A 19,217-nucleotide genomic window follows, 5' to 3' on the forward strand; every position below is an offset into this window, starting at 1 on the left:
AAGTCTCGGCACAGTGTCTGGAGACAGGAGGCACTTAGGAACTGCAAGCTCTATGGTCACATGAGGACTAGCACCAGAGGCTCTTGCATCTTCTTGGAGCCTAGCCCCACAGAGCTGGCACAAGAGGCTCTCGTGTCTTCTTGGAGCCCAGCTCCACAGAGCCAGCACCAGAGATTCTCATGTCTTCTTGGAGCCCTTTCTTGGTTGGTGAGGACAGTGGTGCTTCAGCTGGAGGTGAGTTCAGGGGATAGCAGCCTGGGTTCCCCCGCGATCGCCCAGCTCAGGCATGCTAGGCATGGGGCCGGCACAGTCCCACGGGTGGTAGTGACCCCCACTCTCTAGTGAGGTCCCCTGCAGACACTGATGGGCAGGGTCACAGCTTCCTGCAGCCAGACCGGCAGCTGGTGCCCACTCTCCACACCTGAGGGGTTTATCAGCCATCAAATGAGCTCGTAGCATTACAGGCGACCCAGGACTGTCTCTTTCGAGGGGCGGCACGTGGAGTGCGAGCCACGAGATGGGGCAGGAGTTCCTTTCTGTCACCAAGAAGACCCCTTCGGATTTGTAGCCTGCGCTCAGCATCGAGGGGGCTCCGATGTGTCTGGAGAAAGGAGCTGCTCTCAGCCCTCTGGGAGGCCATACCCTCTATAGCCCTGGAGACTATAACAGCAAGAGAGAAGTCTGTTCTACAGGAACTTGCTCTGCCATCCTTCAGGTAGGCGGCCTTCATGGAGACAGCTAATTTCTCTGAGCTAGCCTTATTTATAAATGCATTAAAAAAGAAAGCTCCTTACTGTAAACTTCATAACGCTCTCACAGGATACTTTGTGCTAATCTTTTTTTTTTAAATAACTTTATTTATTTATTTTTGGCTGTGCTGGGTCTTTGTTTCTGCTGTGGCGTCTTTCTCTAGTTTCAGTGAGTGGGGGGCTACTCTCCAGGTGCACGAGCTTCCTATTGTGGTGGCTTCTCTTGTTTCGGAGCAGAGGCTCTAGAGCGCTTGGGTTTCAGTAGTTGTGGCACTTGGGCTCAGTAGTTACGGCTCCCGGGTTCTAGAGTACAGGCTCAACAGTTGTGGTGTACAGGCTTAGTTGCTCCATTGCACGTGGGATCATCCCAGATCAGAGATCGAATGCTTGTCTCCAATATTGGTAGGTGGATTCTTTACCACTGAGCCATGAGGGAAGCCCTACAAATGCATTTTTAAACGATCTCTTCCAAAGGATAGTATGTGGAAGCCCTGCCATGATGGTGCATGTGCAATGAAATGTTGCAATACCCCACCCACCCAGCAAAACAAAAGAGCCAACACCAAGTGGCCTTACTCTCTCTCGAAGAGAAAGCTACACTGGCCGCCAGGGCAACTGAGGAATTATCAAAGTACCCTCCGATGCTAAATGTCTTTGGGTTCAGGTCTTGAGGCAGAAAAAACACAAATCTCTCCAGTCCTTTTAGGTACTCATCTGCAGATGACTGTCAAAATATCCTGCACCCTGCCGCACAGCCCCTTGGTCACTGATCAGTGTCCCTCATCAGCTCAGTGTGAAGATCAGTGTCCCTCATCAGCAACAGTGGGTTTATAAATGAGAAAGCAACAGGCTGGGGCAGGGGTGGGAAGTTACCTTTCTTTTCCATCCGTTTCATGTCCATCAGCTTCTCCACGTTGTTGGGGTCATTCAGCCACAGCTGCATCCGGACAAAGGGCTCCCGTCCCTTCAGACTGAGCTTGTGCCAGGGCTTGGGGCGAGCAAGGAGGTCAGAGACAGAGCCTTGGGTGAGCCCCAGGATGGTCTCCCCAAATAAGCGCTGACCTGGAGAAAGAACAGAACCAAGAGAGGTGTCATCGCTGAGACTCAGGGAGCTGGCAGGACAAGTAGGTGTCAGAGTGAAATCAGAAATGGGGGTTCGAGACCCAGAGTCTTATCAGTCCTGGGTTTAGTGAAAGCAGTTTTTTTTTTTTTTTTTGCCAAGCTGTGTGGCATGCAGGATCTTAGATCTCCAACCAGGCATCTAACCCATGCCCCTGCATTGGGAACTCTGAGTCTTAACCATTGGACCACTGAGGAAGTCCTAAGCAAGCATTTCTTAGAAGCACTTCCTCAACCAGACTTGTCACGACCTCCATGGGTGATGGAGTCAGTATTCCTCTTACATTCTGCTTACACACAAGGTTTCTCTAGAAAGAGTCTTTGGGTTTTGGATGAACCAAGGCCCGCACAACACCTGCTGCGTCTATCAGAGGTGGCTAATCCCAAACCCGAGCTCGGGAGGTTAAGTAGCTCATGGGGCGACCTCTCTTTCAGAGCCTCAAACCGGGCCGTCTGCACTGGCTCCTTTCACGATTAGCAAGGTTATCAGGTCTTGCTGAGAAAACAGGCCACTTGACCCAAGGTCACAGCAGGAAAGAGAAGGAGAAAGAGCTCCTCAGCTTTATTTTCCTGACAAGCAGGCCATTTCCAGCTCTGAAGTCTGTCCCTGCAGTTCAAGTAGCCTGCTCCCTGGGCTGATCAGAGGGTACTGCGCTCTGGAGAGCACAGTGGCGTTAGGTCTGCAGTGTTCATCAGAGGCTTGAAAGGAAGATTTCTCTTCTCTGAGAGCCATTCAGTTGCAGGTGAAGAGGGGCCAGCACTTTGAAAGGCACAAACGAGAACCAGGCACAACCGGAAGGACCTGACGGGAGGACTGAAAGGCACCGGACTTCGAGTGGAGGTGGAGACCGGGATCAGAGGCCGGCATCTGATACCATAAAGCCTCCGGACCATGACACTGGCTCTGCCCCTCAGTGTGGGGTGACCCAGCGTGCGTGCTCACTTGTGTTCGACTCTGCGACCCCACAGACTGTAGCCCGCCAGGCTCCTCTATCCATGGGATTTTCCAGGCAAGAATACTGGAGTGGATTGCCATTTCCTCCTCCAGGGAATCTTCCTGACCCAGGGATCGAACCCAATTCTCCTGCATCGGCAGGCATATTCGTTACCACTGAGCCACTTGGGAAGCCCGAGGGTGACCCTGATGACTGGCTTATTCCCCCTTTGGCTCACATCCTCCATCTGTGAGAGGGAAACACCCCCAGCTGCACTCACAGGGTAGTTAATAGAGCACTGCCTTGTAAGAAGTGGGATTCCAAGTAAAAGTTTACTGCATGCAAAATTTTGGATTTGAGAAAATAAGTTTTTTTGATATCAGTCATTTTAACTGAGCCTAACATTTTTACTAACCCCAACATTTACTGATTTTGGAAACCTGAGGTTTTTCTGCTTTTCAGACTCTCAGTTTAGCCTATAAACATCCCAGGTCCTTACCATTTTTTTAAAAAAAATTTTAATTTCTTATTAAAAGATTAAAAAAAGTTTGGCTGTGCTGGGTCTTCATTGTGGCGCATGTGGGATCTTAGTTCCCTGACGAGAAACTGAACCCATGTCTCCTGCACTGAAAGGCAGATTCTTAACCACTGGGCCACCAGGGAAGCCCCCTTACCATTTGTTGTTGTTGTTGTTGCTGTGGTTGTTTTAAATAAATTTTACTTAATTCTAATCTGGCAAGTCAATCTCATTTCATTCCAAGTTATGTTCAGGAAAGGGATATACATGAACAGCTAGTGACTATTTGCTTGATCCACCCTGTTGTACTGGGACGGGGGTGTTGGGGGGAATCAAGTGATTATTTTCAGAAAATGATGTGTATCGCTCTTAGAGGTTTCATAGCAGTGGCTGTCAGTCATTCTGGACGTCACAGATACATTTGAGAGCGTGAGGAAAGCTACTAACCCTCACCCTTTAAAATGCACACACACATTCTACTACGACTTTGAGAGACTAACACATGAACATGAATATGCCAAGATCCCAGGTCAAAGGTTAAGACGATGCCTGGGTCTTGACCAAGCTGCCTGCTTCATCTGTAATTTGGTGATTTGGCCCCCACTTTGGGTCAGAGACACCAACCAGATGCTGCTGGGCTCATGCTGACTCTTTCCTGCTCTGCACCCCCTCACTCCCCAGGATTTAGAGTGCCTCTGGGCAATCGGTGGTCAGACTGCACTGCCCAAGTTGACTCTGACTGGCATGCCTGTCTTCCAAGAGGTCCTAGTGGGGGTGCAGGCGTGGGCTGGGGCTGACCTTGGACTTCTAGCACCCTTACGAACCCTTGGTGCTCACAACTGTAGGACGTTTTAGGTTCCTGTAGGTAGCCTAGGAACGTTTAAACCCTTTGGCTGGCCCAGCCTGAGGCCCCTTCCACCCACTCCTCCTGAGAATCCCCAACAGGAAACGGCCTGCCGCCTCTTGACTCAGCAGCCGGGGAGGGAACCTACCGAGGTTGTTGTCGGTCAACACCTCCTTGACCCTCTTGGTGATGCCGTAGGTGTCCAGCTCTGGAGACATGGCCACCAGCTCTTGAATGCTGAGTGCTGAGTGTCCAGAGAGAGGCAGTGGGGTGGCGGGCTGGGAGTCTGAGGCGGGTGGGTCGCTGGGTTCTGGAGGTTTGCTGTCCTTACTGGTTTCGATGGGGGGGCAGGGCTGCTGGACCAGTTCAGTCAGACTCTTCACTGACTCACTGGAGCTCATGGGTGACTCGGGTGCAGGGCTGCAGCTGGCGGAGGTCTTTGGAGTGCTTTCTGGAATTAGAGCACACAGAAACCCAAGGCTGAGGACGGCGGTCTTTCCCCACGTGCACCTCCTTTCCTTATCTAGGAATTACTAAGTAGACGTCTGTATAAAAAGGAGACAGTATGGCAGTCTATGGATCCAAATGAATTGTGACTGAGAATTAACCTTTTATTTTCTGTATTAAAAAAATAAAAATAATAACAGCGAAAGAAGTAAAAGCAGGGGTTTAAACAGTACGTTTCTGAAGACTCAATAAAGGCCATTCTGTTAAAAAAAGTATGCCCTATTAATCACTGTCATGACTTCCTTCCCACAGAACCCCTTAATTCTATGATTCAGAAGCATCTTGGCTATATTATAATTTGCATATTTATTTTATCCATAATTTCCAGCACAAAGTGAATGGACATATTATTTTAAATGAGGGCTGTCTGCAATGTGTGGTCACCACAATGATGAAGACCCTTGAAGAAGAGACCTAAGGCCTTGGCTGCAGGCACCTGGGGGCCTAGGGTTGAGTGGGGATCCCAGGTCCGTTCTCACTATGACCCCAGAGGGTGTCACAGTGACCATGGAGAGAAGCAAAGGAAGAGGAGCACCCACCCAGCTCTCTGTCAGACCCCAGGATGTGATTCTGAAAGCCCAGCTCTCGTCTGTCTACACCAGATGGTCACTGAGACTGGAAGAGACGGGGCCAGTGTGGGTAGTCAGGTCCCCACACTCTCCTTTCTTCAGAAGGGGCTGTCCTGTTGGAGGTGCCCGGTGGGTGGTAGGGCACCACACCCTGTTGGTGAGTGGTACCTTCTGGCCTCTGTCGGCACTCCCTGTAAAACCTGACACCCATTCCAGTTTGGGGATGCCAGGAATAAAGGCTTCCGCACTTCCTAATTTCCAAATACAGAGAAAATGCAAAGTGACTGAGCGCTGCAGCCCCACTCACAGGGTAAAACCTGCCTTTGGCTGGAGTCTGGGTGCAGTTTCTCCCCCAGTCTCTCCTCCCCACTAGGAATGGGCACATGGTGAGACCCCACAGCATCACGGGTGAGGGGCAGGCCAGGCACTTTCATGTGGGCTCCACGGCTCCAGAGACAACAGTGCATGAGGCCAGGCCACGCAGTGAACACCAGCACACGTCGACCCCCAAACACCCATGACCTGACTAAAGAAAATGTAATACCAAGGAATAGCTGAATTCCCTTTCTTTTTTTTTAAGATTTTATTTTTTTTAATGTGGACCATTAAAAAAAAAGTCTTTATTGAATTTGTCAAAATATTGCTTCTGCTTTATGTTTCGGGTTTTTTTTCGGGGCATGTGGGATCCGAGCTCCCCAACCAATGATCAAACCTGCATCTCTCCCCGCCTCGTCCCCTGCCCACCACATTGGGAGGTAAAGTCTCAACCACTGGACCACGGGGGGAAATCCTGGAATAACTGAATTTTAACAGATCATATACCTGGAGTATCCTTCACTGGACATATGATATCCAGGATAACAACCTATTCTGAATTCAAGAGGATGGAAAATGTATTCCAAGTACAAGAGATATTTTGTAAAAATACCTAGAAAGATAAAATCCCAAATAAAACAACTGCAATAAACCCATCTATTGTCTTCAACCAGTACAGAGTTCTACCATCACATAAAGCTGTGTGCTCAACATGGAAAATCAGGTTAAAAATAAAAAACAAAACACTGGCTTGTGAAGGATGTGAAAGAGGCAGAGGTAAACGGCAGAAACGGTCCATATAAATCTTGAAGGCGATCTGAACCCTACAAATCGGATTTCTTCTCTCTGCTCACCTCCAGGTCATCGTACAACTGGATATAAAACCTGGAAAATGTTATTTTTGTATCTGAAGCAGCAGAGGAATTGTACTGTAAATTTGCCCTGATTCACCCAAGCGAGGGACCAATTTGGCAGATCATCCATCTTGCTCACTGTACACTGTCAAGGATGGCATGAATTCCCCACATGATAAACAGATTTCTTCTCAGGTTGGTGTCCTTTAACCCACAGCAAGGTCAGAACAATGGCTGCCTGGAGAACACGCCACCCGGCACCGCCTCCCAAGCACCGGCCCCTGGTTTTCTTTCGGCCGCCGGCGGGTCCCCAGAATAGCTGGAGTGGAGGCATGTTTCTTTCTTTCAGGTGTCCTCAGTAAAGCCACTCGCCTTCCTGCATTTTTTGCCAGGAAAATTCCCTGGAAGAACTGACCACAGGTGTGTGCTGCACGTTACCAGTGTCCCTCTGCGCTCCCCACCACGACTGCAGACAAGGGCAACCCCCTCCCCAACCAAGATCAAAACCCCACTGGGCCTTGGAATGTACTGGGCTGGTATCTGCACCTCTGTTCTGAGTCTGTGTCTAAACTGTTGTCTAAACACAATTTAGTCTGTGTCTAAATTGCTCACCAACACATACAGGTGCCACTACAGTCTGGTCACCGAGAGCAGAATTTGGCCCAAGTTTTTTTGGAGTGAAAGGGACAAGAGGTGACAGGAAACAGACTCCAGGACACATCCACGAATCCATATGCTCAGAACACCACACTGCAAAGTCATTTGTTTGACTAGAAAGCTACTTTTGGTCAGCACCACAAAATCAGATCCATCAAGCAGTTCCCATCGCCCCCTGGTGAGGGGGCCAGGGGTGGGGGGCCCCTCAGTGGCAGGAGGACCAGTGCCCGATGACTCAGCATCTTGAGAGAAGAAACATAGTCCACAGAGGAGAAATATTGCTTTTCTTTTCTAAAAATTACCAAATCGAGCTTTCTGATGAAAACGATACTTTTTGACAGAACAGGGTTTTGTGCTCTTCTCTGTAATTAAAGATAATTTAAGCAAGGCAAACACACACACACACACACACACACACACACACGCACACACGGAGGAGCCCTGGGCTTGGCAATGAGGTACTGAACGTGGGATGGGGGGTGCCTCCACTAACTCGTGATGCCAACTTGAATGTGATTCCTAAGTTCTTGGAACATCTTGGTTTCCTCATCTGAAAAATACAGGCAGGGTTGTAGTAGTGAGGAACGAACCTGCCACACAGTGCTAAGTAAATCCGAATCTCATGTTAAAAAATAGAGTAGTTACTGAGTTGTACTGGAACATATTTGTCTACATAAAGGTCCTCTGCATGCAACGTACATCTCCTTAAGACTTATTGCTGCTTCTTCTACAGTTCCTGGCATACAACTGCGATGCTGGTGAGAGAGACAACAGCTATATCTTGTGCGATGCCATTCAGATGACATTCCAGAGAAGGTAAAATTACAGGGATAGAAAACAACAGATCAGTGGGCTTTTTTTTTTTTTTTTTAAGATCACTGGGAATTTGGTTTATGCCAAGTCACCTGAGATTACTATTTTTAAAAGATATTTATTTATTTTTGGCCACACTGTGTGGTATGTGGGATTTTAGTTCCCTGACCAGGGATCGAACCTGGGGCCCCCTGCAGCGGAGGCAGAGTCTTAACCACTGGACCGCCAGGGAAGTCTCCAGATCAGTGTTGCTGGGAGTCAAGCAAGGGTTGGAGCTGACCACAGAGGCTCACGAGAGGATTTGGGGAGGATGATGGAATTATCCTACACCTTGATTAGTGAGAGCATAGAACACTTCTATGAGTGAAGAGTGAGTTTTAGTGTATGTAGATTACATTTCAGTATCAACTCACTTAGGACCGAGTCCCAGCAGGAAGCATGGATGAAGACGCATCACTGCATCATTCTTTCACTTACTCCCCAAGTCGTCTGAGTCAGGCCAGTGGGACACAGCACACGGCAAGGGGTGGGGACACTGATGTCTGGGGGAGCAGAGGCCTCCCGGGAGGGTAAAACTTCAGAGGGACTTCAGGCGTGAGCAGGAATTAGCCAGCTAAGGTGCGAGGAGTAGCAGCGACAAGGAAGGGAGACAGATTGTTCCAGACACCTGGTGGGCTTGGGGCATCAGTAAGATTGAGTGTAGTGAGAACATAAGGCCTAGAGAGGTCCCCAGGGGCTGGGTTGTGCAGGGCCTTTGAATTGGCTAAGGTGTCTGTTTTAATTTTTGTGCAGTTGGGAGCCTGGGCACATTCCTGCTATCCACCATGTGCTATAAACAGCAGCAAAGGGAATTCCCTGGCCATCCAGTGGTGAGGACTCCAGGCTTTCACTGCCCAGGGTGCTGGTTCCATCCCTGGCTGGAGAACTAGGATCCCGCAAGTCATGCGGCATGGCCAAAAACAAAGCAAAAAAAAACCAAACCAAACCGAAAAAAACCATGAAAACCCTCTAGCAGTGAGGTCTGGACGGCACAAAAGCATAATGGTGAGCCCACAGACTGAGGCGCGGAACCAAACAGATGACAACGCTGGTACGCAGGCTGAGCACCCGCACGCACTCTGTACAGACACGTGGTGCGGGGATAACATCACCTCCAGGCAAGACAGGGTGCACGTTCAGGACGGACGACAGCTGACTTCCAGGAGGAATGAGGCTAGGAGAGGCGCATGTTTCATTTACTTTAAAAAGGTAGGATTGAATGATGATCAAAAGTTAGGGTTAAAGTTGGGTGATGGGCATTCTCTGGGTTGTTCTGTGATCTGTGTTTGAAATATTATAGACCTGATATCAAAGAGTAAGAAAGTAAGGCAGGTCACTGCTGCTTCAGTACAGAGAATGGACTTACGGACAGCACAGCTGGGGCTGGGAGGCCGACAGGGAGTGTGGATGGGGCCCCAGAAGGGCAGGCCGGAGGGTGGGCAGATACAGATTTAGGAGAAGTTCAGGAGATTGGGTCACCAGGGCTGAGGGCCGGGTGGACGTGCTGAGAGGGCTGAGCAAGACCAGATGGGTCCCATGTTGTAACCTGGGCCACGGGGCGTGGGGGTGCAGTTCCAAGAGGGGGTGCTTTGCAACAGGAGCATCTTGGGGTGAGGAGGAACATGATGTTAAGAAACCCTATTCTGCTGGTGCTCTGTGATGACCTCATAGGGGTGGGATCGGGGTGGGTGGGAGAGAGGCTCAAGAGGGAGGGGACATATGTGTATATACTTAGAGCTGATTCACGTTTTACAGAAGAAACCAACACAACAGTGAAAAGCAATTATTCTCCCATTAAAAAGTAAATAAGAAAAAAAAGAAAGAAACCTGATTCTATCACTGCCTGTAACAGGAGTTACTGCTCAAGCGAACGTTTCTTGTGCCCTCCCTGTGCGGAGGCTCCCGGGAATGAACTAGAGATAGATGCTTCTGTCCTCATGACCTGACACCGAGCGGCAGACACATCCAGCTGCCTCACTGGACAGAGACACGACCTCGTGCCCAGAGCCACACAGCCAGGAACGAGTCACGCCCGCCATGTTCTAAACAGCCCTCCTGTACGGGTGGGGCCAGCGCACACAGATCCTGGGACTCGTGTGACTGTCAGTGGCAGAGCGACTGGGCCAGCCTTGCAAAATACGGTTTCTTCACCCACACTCCATGTGTCCATGTTTCTGACCTCACCCCAGGAAACACGAAGGTAAGGTCTCCAAAGCCCACCCACCTCTGGGATGAAGGAAGGGAACCAGAACATCTTTAGAACCTCGTCTGAATGCAGCCGGGGGCTAAGGGCATTTACACACTGGCTCATTCAATTCTCACGATGCTCCTGTGCTGGGAATATAAACCCTGCACCCAGAAACCGAGGGTCCGATGGGCAGCATGACTTGGTCCAGGTCACTCGGGCGGAGCAAGGATCTGACCGGCTTGGGAGTGGGAAGCCTCCACCATCAGTCACTGCAGGTCATAACAGCCTGTCTGCCTTCATCCATTCCTTCACTCGCCCACGCCAACGCTTTTAAAGCTCCTGCTTTGTGTTGTAGACTCTCCTTGGCAGAGGGATAAGAGATATTATTTTTACTTTTTTGTTTTCTTTTAGCTGAGCCACACAGCTTGCGGGAGGTTACTTCCCTGACCGGGGATTGAACCCGGGGTCCCAGCAGTGAAAGTGCCAAGTCCTAACAACTGGACCATCAGGTCAATTCCAAGGGGTAAGAGAAATTAGACACAGACCATGCTTTCAAGGAGTCTGCAGCCTGTGGAACTGGGGCAACTGAAAATGGGTAATTTGCCTTAAAAGCCCAGCTACACAGATCATCTAATCCAATTTTGATGCCAGTAGTAAGGTGTTACATTTAAAAAGTGATCTGTATGGATTAATTTTGGGGGGAAGGTTTATTTTCCAAGATTAATTTTCGAATATTGCAGAAAAGAAGCCTGGATAGTAAGATACAGGAAGCACAGACAGCGACTCAAGGCCCCTAAAATACACAGAGCTTTCAGGAACTATAAAAGGATTATGAAAAATATTATATTCCAAAAACAGCAGGCAAACAACAGCTGCCTTAAGTTTTCAATGGAAGCCAATTGAAAATGCACACCCGCCATAATTTTCAGAGACAAGTCTCTCTGCAGTTTACACGATCCGCTGTTTAAATTTCCATGCCCAGCCCTCTATCTGCAGAAATAATAACCCAAATTCCATTTAGTGTTCATTTGAGCAGTCAGGATAAAGTCATTTCTTATTATCTCCCCACTGTGTAAAAAACAGCTTGAAGGTAGGAAGTCAGCAAGCATTTTCACCAAAAAGTAATTATTGTAAGTGACATTTTTACTGCTGGCATGCCATAAGGCGAACTGTGCATTCAGAAGGACAAGTTGCTGAAACAAAATGACAGGGTACTCTGTGACATTCTGACAAGAACCCAAACATTATTTAACTGGCGGCTGGTCTGATGCACCACTTTTCATTATGTCCATAGTTTAGGCTTTGAGCCCGCGCCAAGCCAGGAAATTCCAAGTGACTAGAAAGACAAGTATGGAAGATGGGAGAGGGAAGGAGAAGGTTGGGGGAGCAGTAAGGTCATGGCCTGGCACATGGAAACGTGGTTGAGTGAGGGCAGAAATCAAAGAGCAGAGAAAGAGGGGTGCCAGGGAGGCACAGGGTGGAGACGGAGCCGGAGGGGCAATGGGAGCCTTGGCATAGGAGGACCCTGCCCAGCTTCAGGGCCCTTCCAGCTGACGGTGATGACAGCTTCAGAAGCCACCGCAGGGTGACCACCAGCCCAGAACACTCCCCGGCCGAGTGCAGATGTGGAATCGTGCTGGGGACACGGAACCCGAGTTGAAACGTGAGGATTCACTCGAGGTTCATGTGGCTCCTCCTCAAAGGGACCCTCGACTTGAGGGTTTATGGCTGACAGCCCTCTTTAGAAATAACGAGCTTCTCTGTGTCAAAGGTGAATGGCAGCCTGATCTGCCCTCCTGTGTTTCAGGGTCACAGGCTGATGTGGGACCTTCTCTCTGACATCCCTGAGCACCAGACCTTGCCTTGGGGGTGGGGTGGGGGAGGTGGCGCTGATGGCCCCCTGCCTCCGAGTCTCCGGGCAGATGCTCGTGGCCCATCAGGACCCCACCTATTTCTCCAGCCACATCTCCACTAGACATGGCCCACGTAAACATGTGGAGTTTTCTGCTTTTGAGTATGAGTGGCCTTTGGATTGACTAGCAGGGGCTTGAAACAAAATACGTGGAGAGGGACGTCCCCGGTGGTCCGGTGGGTAAGACTCCGCACTCCCAATGCAGGGGGCCCGGTTCGATCCCTGGTCAGGGAACTAGATCCCGCGTGCCACAACACAAAAGATTCTGTATGCTGCAACTAAGACCTGACATGGCCAAAAAAAAAAAAAAAAAATGGAGACTAATAGCTGTCATAGAGCCATGTAGGAGCTTTTGCACCTCCTGTCCCCAACATGCCACTGCATACTGGCTATCAAGAAAGGAACAGAAGTAACCCAACAACACGCTAAGACATATCAGAGCATGTGAAGTGGCCCCACCACAGAATAGCCTGCTCACCAAGGGCCTGTACCTTACGCCAGCAGAGGAGTAAGGGGAGGGTCTCACTGACACAGGCCCTGTCCTCAAGGCCTGGGTGGGTTTCCTCCTGACCTGGGGAAAGCCCACTCCCAAAGAGACGGCATCAAGTGTCAGTGCACACCCCACCCACGGCCAGGCCCTACCTGCACCCCTCGCTGGCCCTAGGCTGGCAATACTCTTTGGCCCTCAGCCCGCCTGGGCACTGCCTTAAGTCACTGAAAATCTCAGCAAACCTACCAAATTGCTCTGCTTCTACAGCAAAACTGAGATAATAGGTGCTGGTGTGAGAACATTTTTTTAAGTCTGCCTAAGAGTCGGACACGACTGGGCAACTTCACTTTCACTTTTCACTTTCATGCACTGGAGGAGGAAATGGCAACCCACTCCAGTGTTCTTGCCTGGAGAATCCCAGGGACAGTGGGGCCTGGTGGGTTGCCGTCTATGGGGTCGCACAGAGTCGGACATGACTGAAGCGACTTAGCAGCAGCAGCAACAGCAGCAAGGAACTCTTGCGGAGAAGGCAATGGCAACCCACTCCAGTACTCTTGCCTGGAAAATCTCATGGAGCTGGGAGGCTGCAGTCCATTGGGTCGCAAACAGTCAGACATGACTGAGCGACTTCACTTTCACTTTTCACTTTCATGCATTGGAGAAGGAAATGGCAACCCACTCCAGTATTCTTGTCTGGAAAATTCCATGGACAAAGGAGGCTGGTGGGCTACAGTCCATGGGGTCACAAAGAGTCGGACCTAACTGAGCAACTGAGCATGTGCAAGGAACTCTTATAGTGACTTAAAAGCCAAAAGTTTACTTATTAACAAAGAAAACTTGTTTAATGCAAAGTTTCTATTTAACTTGTGGCAGCTTACCTCCCCAAGCCTGACTTTCAAGCCACTTGAAGAGCGGTGGGGGGACCGGGGGGAACCTTTCATTCAATAAAGGGACCATGTCAGTGCCAGGTGGGTGCTAGAAGGTGGGGGACAGTGGTGACCCAGGCAGACATCATTACGAGGTCACTGTCACAAAGACACATGTGACGAGGAAAAGGAGGCGGGTGGGGGGGATGTCCAGGGGGCGGTGGCAGCTCACAGCACTATGATGCTGATGCTGAGGCTGGGGACAGCGAACAAGAAAGAGATGGTGGGGGTGGGGGAGTGCAGGAGGGACATGCACACACTGAGAAGGCGGGACTTTAATCCCAGGGAAGGATCCGAAGGAGGGCAGGGGCCCAGCCGGATATACAGTCTGGAGAGATGGGTCTGGATGTTTAAGAACCAGAAACTCTGTGCATGTGTGTGCGCGTCTGGGAGTGGGGGTGAGGAGAGGGGGGTGAGGAGGGAGGGGGAGAGGAGGGAGGGGGTGAGGAGAGAGGGGGTGAGGAGGGAGCGGGTGAGGAGGGCTGCCAGGCCCCCGCTCAGGTGACAGTGGTGGTGGCGGTGCTTTCACAAGGAGGGCTGGATGGAGAACATATCTGGGAGAAGAGGCTGAGCTCAGTTCTGGTTGTGTTTCCATGGAGGGGACGACGGATACGTGGTGGGAGGTCAGCGACGGAGGTGAGCGCACGAGGGCGGAGGTGGGAGGGCCGTCCTGGGGGGCTAGCTGCAGCAGGCCGCAGCGGGTGAGGCTGCCCGCAACTGAGTCTGCAGGCCTCCTCCCATCAGCGCCGCCTTGTGCCACCAGGAGCTTCTCTCTCCTCCTCATGGAGGGAAAGAATGGTTTCCTACCCTCCTCTTTTCTCCCCAGGCTGGGAAAGCGCATGGTGTTGGGTGGAGGGGGAAGGATCCTAGCAATTCTGAGTTGACTTCAGCCACACCCGGGGAGGCTGCCTAGGTGAGGTGGGCCTGGGCACTCACCTGGGGGCTGTGGGCACTGCAGGTAAATCTGCTCCCCTGCCAGACTTCCGTTATTTTTCTCGTGTATCTTTTACGAGCCCTCAAGGACATACATGTGTCAAAGCAGAGTTTGGGAATATTAAAAGTCAAAACCTTTCCTTCGGCTACAATTAAACCTTGGTAGTGAACCACCAGCCTGGCGAGGCCGCGGAAGCCGCCCTGGGCAACGTGGCTGGCCCTGCCTCGGGAGGCACGGTGCTCGCCCTGTTCCCAGCTTTCCAGAGATCCATACTGATTTAGAAATAATGCCTTCAAATTACCTTCAATAACCTTATTACCAAACCAGCTGTGTGTATGAGCACTTATCAATGCATCCCTGTGCATTAAGAGAAAATGTATGTCATACAAACAGTCTAAATATATATTACTGAGATGGGAAAAAACAAACCGTCTAGTTAAATTGCTCTGCTGTAATCAAAGATTAATCACTGCGCGTGTGTGCCTGTGCGCATGTGTTCTCTCTCTCTCTCTCGGGGGCTCCTTTACGGCTTTGAGCAGACCTGCTGTCCTCTGCCGGTAGTGCTCCTGTCTGCTAGGCGCCTCAGACCGCCATTCTGCTGGTGGAATTAATTTTTCTGTGTTTCTAAGAGTTGGAGGAGCTGAGACGTGGTTTTGGACTGTGTTTTCCTTCTGAGTCTTTTAGGCCTGCAGCTCAGAAACTTTCCTTCCCCCAGAGGCACCTGGTGGACGGCAGGCCTCCGCGTGCCCATCTGTGGGGAGGCTCCGGGATTTGCCCCCAGAGCAGCCTGCCTCCTCTAAGTAACGCTGCCAGGCAGCCTGGCGTGCAGACAATGTCTGCGCTGTGATGGAATGTTCCTTAGAGAATCCCTGGCTGATATGGAATGTGCTGGTGGGGTGGGCTGCTTCTGGGCTCCCCAACAACACGCAGGTGAGTGCACCGATCTGGCCCTCCACAGGCCCTGGGCTGTGCTGAGCAGAACCGAGTGACATTTTCGTTGCATGCGATGGTATTAGGAAAGCTATTAAGGTACATTATTTTACACATCCTCCTAATCTCTCCATACTGCTTTACTTAATTTGTGATGAAATTGTTGAGAAAGGGTACTTAAATGTACGACAGTCAGTAAAAGTAATTTATCATCTTCCCGCTTCAGTGCTCACGTTATCAGCGAACTCATTTTCTGCATTCATCATGCAATCAGCCTATTATTTGCATATTAATCAGGCAGTGGACCATGAAAGAACTGCATTCCAGCCAAATGCTGCACTATCTCAGGAGAAACACTCAGTAATTATCATACATCAGTGTTATGATGTGGTAATTGATTATAACATCTTTCTGCTGCCCCTGGGGAGCCCCTGTGCTCACCCAGCTCCAGGCACTCCGGACAGATTGCTCTTTTCCTCCCCAACTGAGAGTCACCACGGCTGTTCTCTCCAAGTGCCATTTCTGTGGAGTATGGATCCTCCTCCTCCAGTCTCACAAGGTATTTACACTATGTGGAACGAACTGACTGTAATTCATGGGTGAGAGGGTCCAGTTGGAGGAAGGCATGTCCCTCCAGACTCAGCCTCTTGGCGTCAGAGGTGACGCTCCGGCTTTCCAGAAAAGTCTCCTTATCAAATAAAATGCGGCAACTCCAGTCCCTCCTTGTTGCAAAGCTGGTACAAAGGCAGTTTGGCTGCTTTATTTAGGTGCCAAATGACAAGCTAATTTTGGCCCTCTTGTAAAGGACAAACCCAACATCTGCCAATTCAGACTCGGGCTATATTTAGGAATCCAGTTCTGAAGGGAAGAGGAAGACACGAAATCGAGATGAAGCCGATGACGGAAGCTGCCTGGCTCACTGCGTTCTCCCGGGGACCCCCTTCTCGCTCCTGAGTGTGGCTGTGGCCCAGAGGCCAGTCTGCAAGTGGCAAGATTGAGGGTCCTGGGCTGGCGGAAGGCCACTGGCAGGAAGAGGGCATGAAGCTGTCCTTGTTCAGGAAAGAACCTGGGCCACCATGTGGGTCTTCCTAAGATCTAGCCTGGAAGGGGCTTGAAATTGGCATGGACCCGCATCACAGGTCAGATGGGTTGCACCCTTTCTGTTGCAGAGCTTCATGAACTTGGCTCTGACTCTGCCACTGACTTGGTGCTGGGTTCCCCTCCTTTATGCCCAGCTCCCAGCCTGAAACACGAGGGGATGCCCTAGGTACTAACTGAGGCATGTGACTTTCTGTTAATTGTTCATCTTGGATCTGATTTTTAAGTATCTGCCCATTTATCATTTGAGCCCAGTTTTGTTCTTTGTTTTGAACGTGGCCTTGACTTCCCTGAGTGTCATTTCAGGGACCAACCCTTCACCTGTCATGGGGGACCGAGTCCTTGGGCACCCCCATGGCAGCAAGACTCTGGCCTCAGAGTGCTTGTGCTTCTTTGACCTCCTCCTTGATGGGGGCAAACTGCTTCTCACTCTGAGCATCTGAAAGACGGGGGGGTGGGGGGCGGGATCATTTCTGCTCCCTGATTAGGGATTAAAGGTATCAGCACTGCCCTTGGCACATCAAAGATGCAAACATATGAGTTTCTTCACTGTAGTCTTACCACCTTTAAAAAAATTACCTGAGGGTTTTTAAACATTTAAGCTTCTTCTTCCTTCTCTGGAACCAAAACTGAAACCAGAAGTCCTCATTTGCTCTTGTGACCTACTTTTGCCTCTTGCACTGAATGCCCAGTGTACTGTAAATTCCATTCTCCAAAGAAAGTCTAAGGGGAAGAGAACAGAGATGCGCCCAGAGGCCTGTGTCCAGGGCTTGCTGGGGCCTCCTCCTAACGGGGAGTTAGCGCCTGCCAGCGCCGAGGGTCCAGGCCGAATGAGATAGGGCTGCCACCTGTGCCCACAGTCACCCAGATGAGTGTATCCAGATAAGATGGCCTGGCTCTGAGTTTGTCTCTGATGGCCTGAGCAATGACCTGCAGTCCTTAACTCTTGAAGCTCAAGATTTTGGGTCAACCTCATGGAATGGCAGATGGATGGTCAACATTTCACGGAGGCCAGGATGCTGGAGAGCTGCGTGCAGGTCCTCCCTTGGCTGACCCTCTGTGCTAGCTACTGCCCAGCAATGCTCCCACTTGAGTCTCCACCCAAGAAGTGAGTGCTGGGTCTGTTTCCTATTTTCAGGCCAGGAACCTGACATTGCAGGTGCGCACATGCGTGATTTTATAGCTATCCTTGCTATCCTAATGCATGTGAAATGACCTAATGGCAGTGGTTTCAAGGGCAGCAGTAGGAAAGCAGGCACTCAACTAGCACTTCCTCAGGGCCAGCTGCTGCTCTGGAGGCTTTTAAACACGGATTTAAAACTCCTTATGGTCTAGGAGATAGGTACGTTTCCTATTTTAAAGAAACCTGAGACACAGAGAGGCTGAGACACAGAGAGGTAGAGTTACGTGCCCAAGGCCACACAGCTGCTCAGAGGCCAAGACAAGATGAGCCCTCGGCAGTCGGCTCTGAGCCCACTGTGTCCATTTGCAGCTCACACATGCTTAAGGCTGCTCACTGAAGGATCGTGTTTTAGCTTCTGCTGTTAAAAATCCATCTAAGTATTTCCCACTGGTGATTGGTTAAATAAGGTATGGTATGGTCAGATATAGGAATTAACTATATCAGGGAAAAGAGGAGGAAATTCTTTATGTGCTGGCCTGGGGGAGTCGCTACAATCTATTGCCAGGTGAGAAAAGCAAGGCACACCTTGAGTCCTGTGTGCGCCCGTTTATGTGCAGCAAACATCTAGATACACAGGCTCTCTGCAGGAAACCAGCAGAAGTGCCTTTGGGGAGAGCGCCCGGGGGCTTGAGGAGGAGGGTGGGAGGGTGACTTATTTTTTAAAATGGGTGTAAGCTCTTCTAAATCCTGCATTTTGTAGCCATGATGCATTTTACTTATTGAAAAAAAAAAAACCCCATAAACTATAAATAAAAAGTCAAGGGCTTCCCTGGTGGCTCAGTGGGAAAGAATCCGGCTACCAATGCAGGAGACACAGGTTCCATCCCTAATCCAGGAAGATCCCACATGCCTTGGGGGAACTAAGCCCGTTTGCCACAATTATTGAGCCTGTCCTAGAGCCTGGGAGCGGCAAGTACTGAAGCCCACACACCCTAGAGCCTATACTTGGCAACTAGAGAAGCCATGGCGATGAGAAGCCCGCATAGTGCAGCTAGAAAGTAGGCCCCACTCGCTGCAACTAGAGAAAAGCCTGCACAGCAAAGACCCAGCACGGCCAAAAATAAAAATGAATAAATAAAAATTAAAAAGAAGTCAAATCTCTAACTCTGGGCTACTCAGAGGATGAGATGGTAGGATGGCATCACTGACTTAGTGGATGTGAGTTTGAGCAAGCTCAGGGAGATGGTGAAGGGGGGAAGCCTGGTGTGCTGCAGTCCGTGGGATCACAAAGAGTCAGATACGACTGGAATGACTGAACAACAACAGAATCTCTCTGATTCTATCCTCTTTTTATGGAGACACAGTGGTGAATCCCACTCGGGGGAGAAGAGAGACCCTTGGGGGCTGATGTGTGCTGGAGCAGCCTTTCCTGGGGATCCTGAGGACAACATTTGCTGCTTTGAGACGCAACATGGACTGGGCTGTCTCGCTTGGTGGCTGCCTCCCCAGGGAGGCCTGTGTGGGGCCTGCAGGTGTGGCATGCCCTAGGGGAGGAGGGCAGATGAGGCCAGGCTTGGCTTGTCCCACCCTCGAGTGCCCTCTGCCTTCCTGGTTAATGCTGCAGGGAGGCTGTTTCAGGATCATGTGGCCAGGAGCCACCAAGAACCCCACAGACGCTCAGAACGGCTAGGTGAGCAA

The 19,217-nt window shown here is 50.4% G+C and overlaps 1 protein-coding gene and 1 long non-coding RNA gene across 11 annotated transcripts in view; one reads left to right on the forward strand and one right to left on the reverse strand.

The window, feature by feature from the left end:
* CUX1 (cut like homeobox 1) overlaps positions 1 to 19,217 on the reverse strand; it is a 349,990-nt gene that overhangs the window by 37,966 nt on the left and 292,807 nt on the right. For 6 of the 10 annotated variants that reach the window (XM_055562788.1, XM_055562791.1, XM_055562787.1 and 3 more), the window contains exons 21-22: positions 4,313 to 4,615; positions 1,623 to 1,811 (exon numbers count right to left, since the gene is read on the reverse strand). The exons of the other annotated variants lie outside the window; for them this stretch is intronic. In XM_055562788.1, coding sequence (XP_055418763.1) covers positions 1,623 to 1,811; positions 4,313 to 4,615 — 492 coding nt within the window. The remainder of the gene's footprint in view (positions 1 to 1,622; positions 1,812 to 4,312; positions 4,616 to 19,217) is intronic. 10 annotated transcript variants of the gene reach the window in all.
* Positions 9,931 to 14,398, forward strand: LOC129638212 (uncharacterized). Its single transcript, XR_008707739.1, has 3 exons — positions 9,931 to 10,118; positions 10,518 to 10,629; positions 14,261 to 14,398. It is a non-coding gene; the product is annotated as an uncharacterized LOC129638212 (long non-coding RNA).

The sequence above is a fragment of the Bubalus kerabau genome, chromosome 23, assembly GCF_029407905.1.
Source record: "Bubalus kerabau isolate K-KA32 ecotype Philippines breed swamp buffalo chromosome 23, PCC_UOA_SB_1v2, whole genome shotgun sequence".
NCBI classification, from domain to species: Eukaryota; Metazoa; Chordata; class Mammalia; order Artiodactyla; family Bovidae; genus Bubalus; species Bubalus kerabau.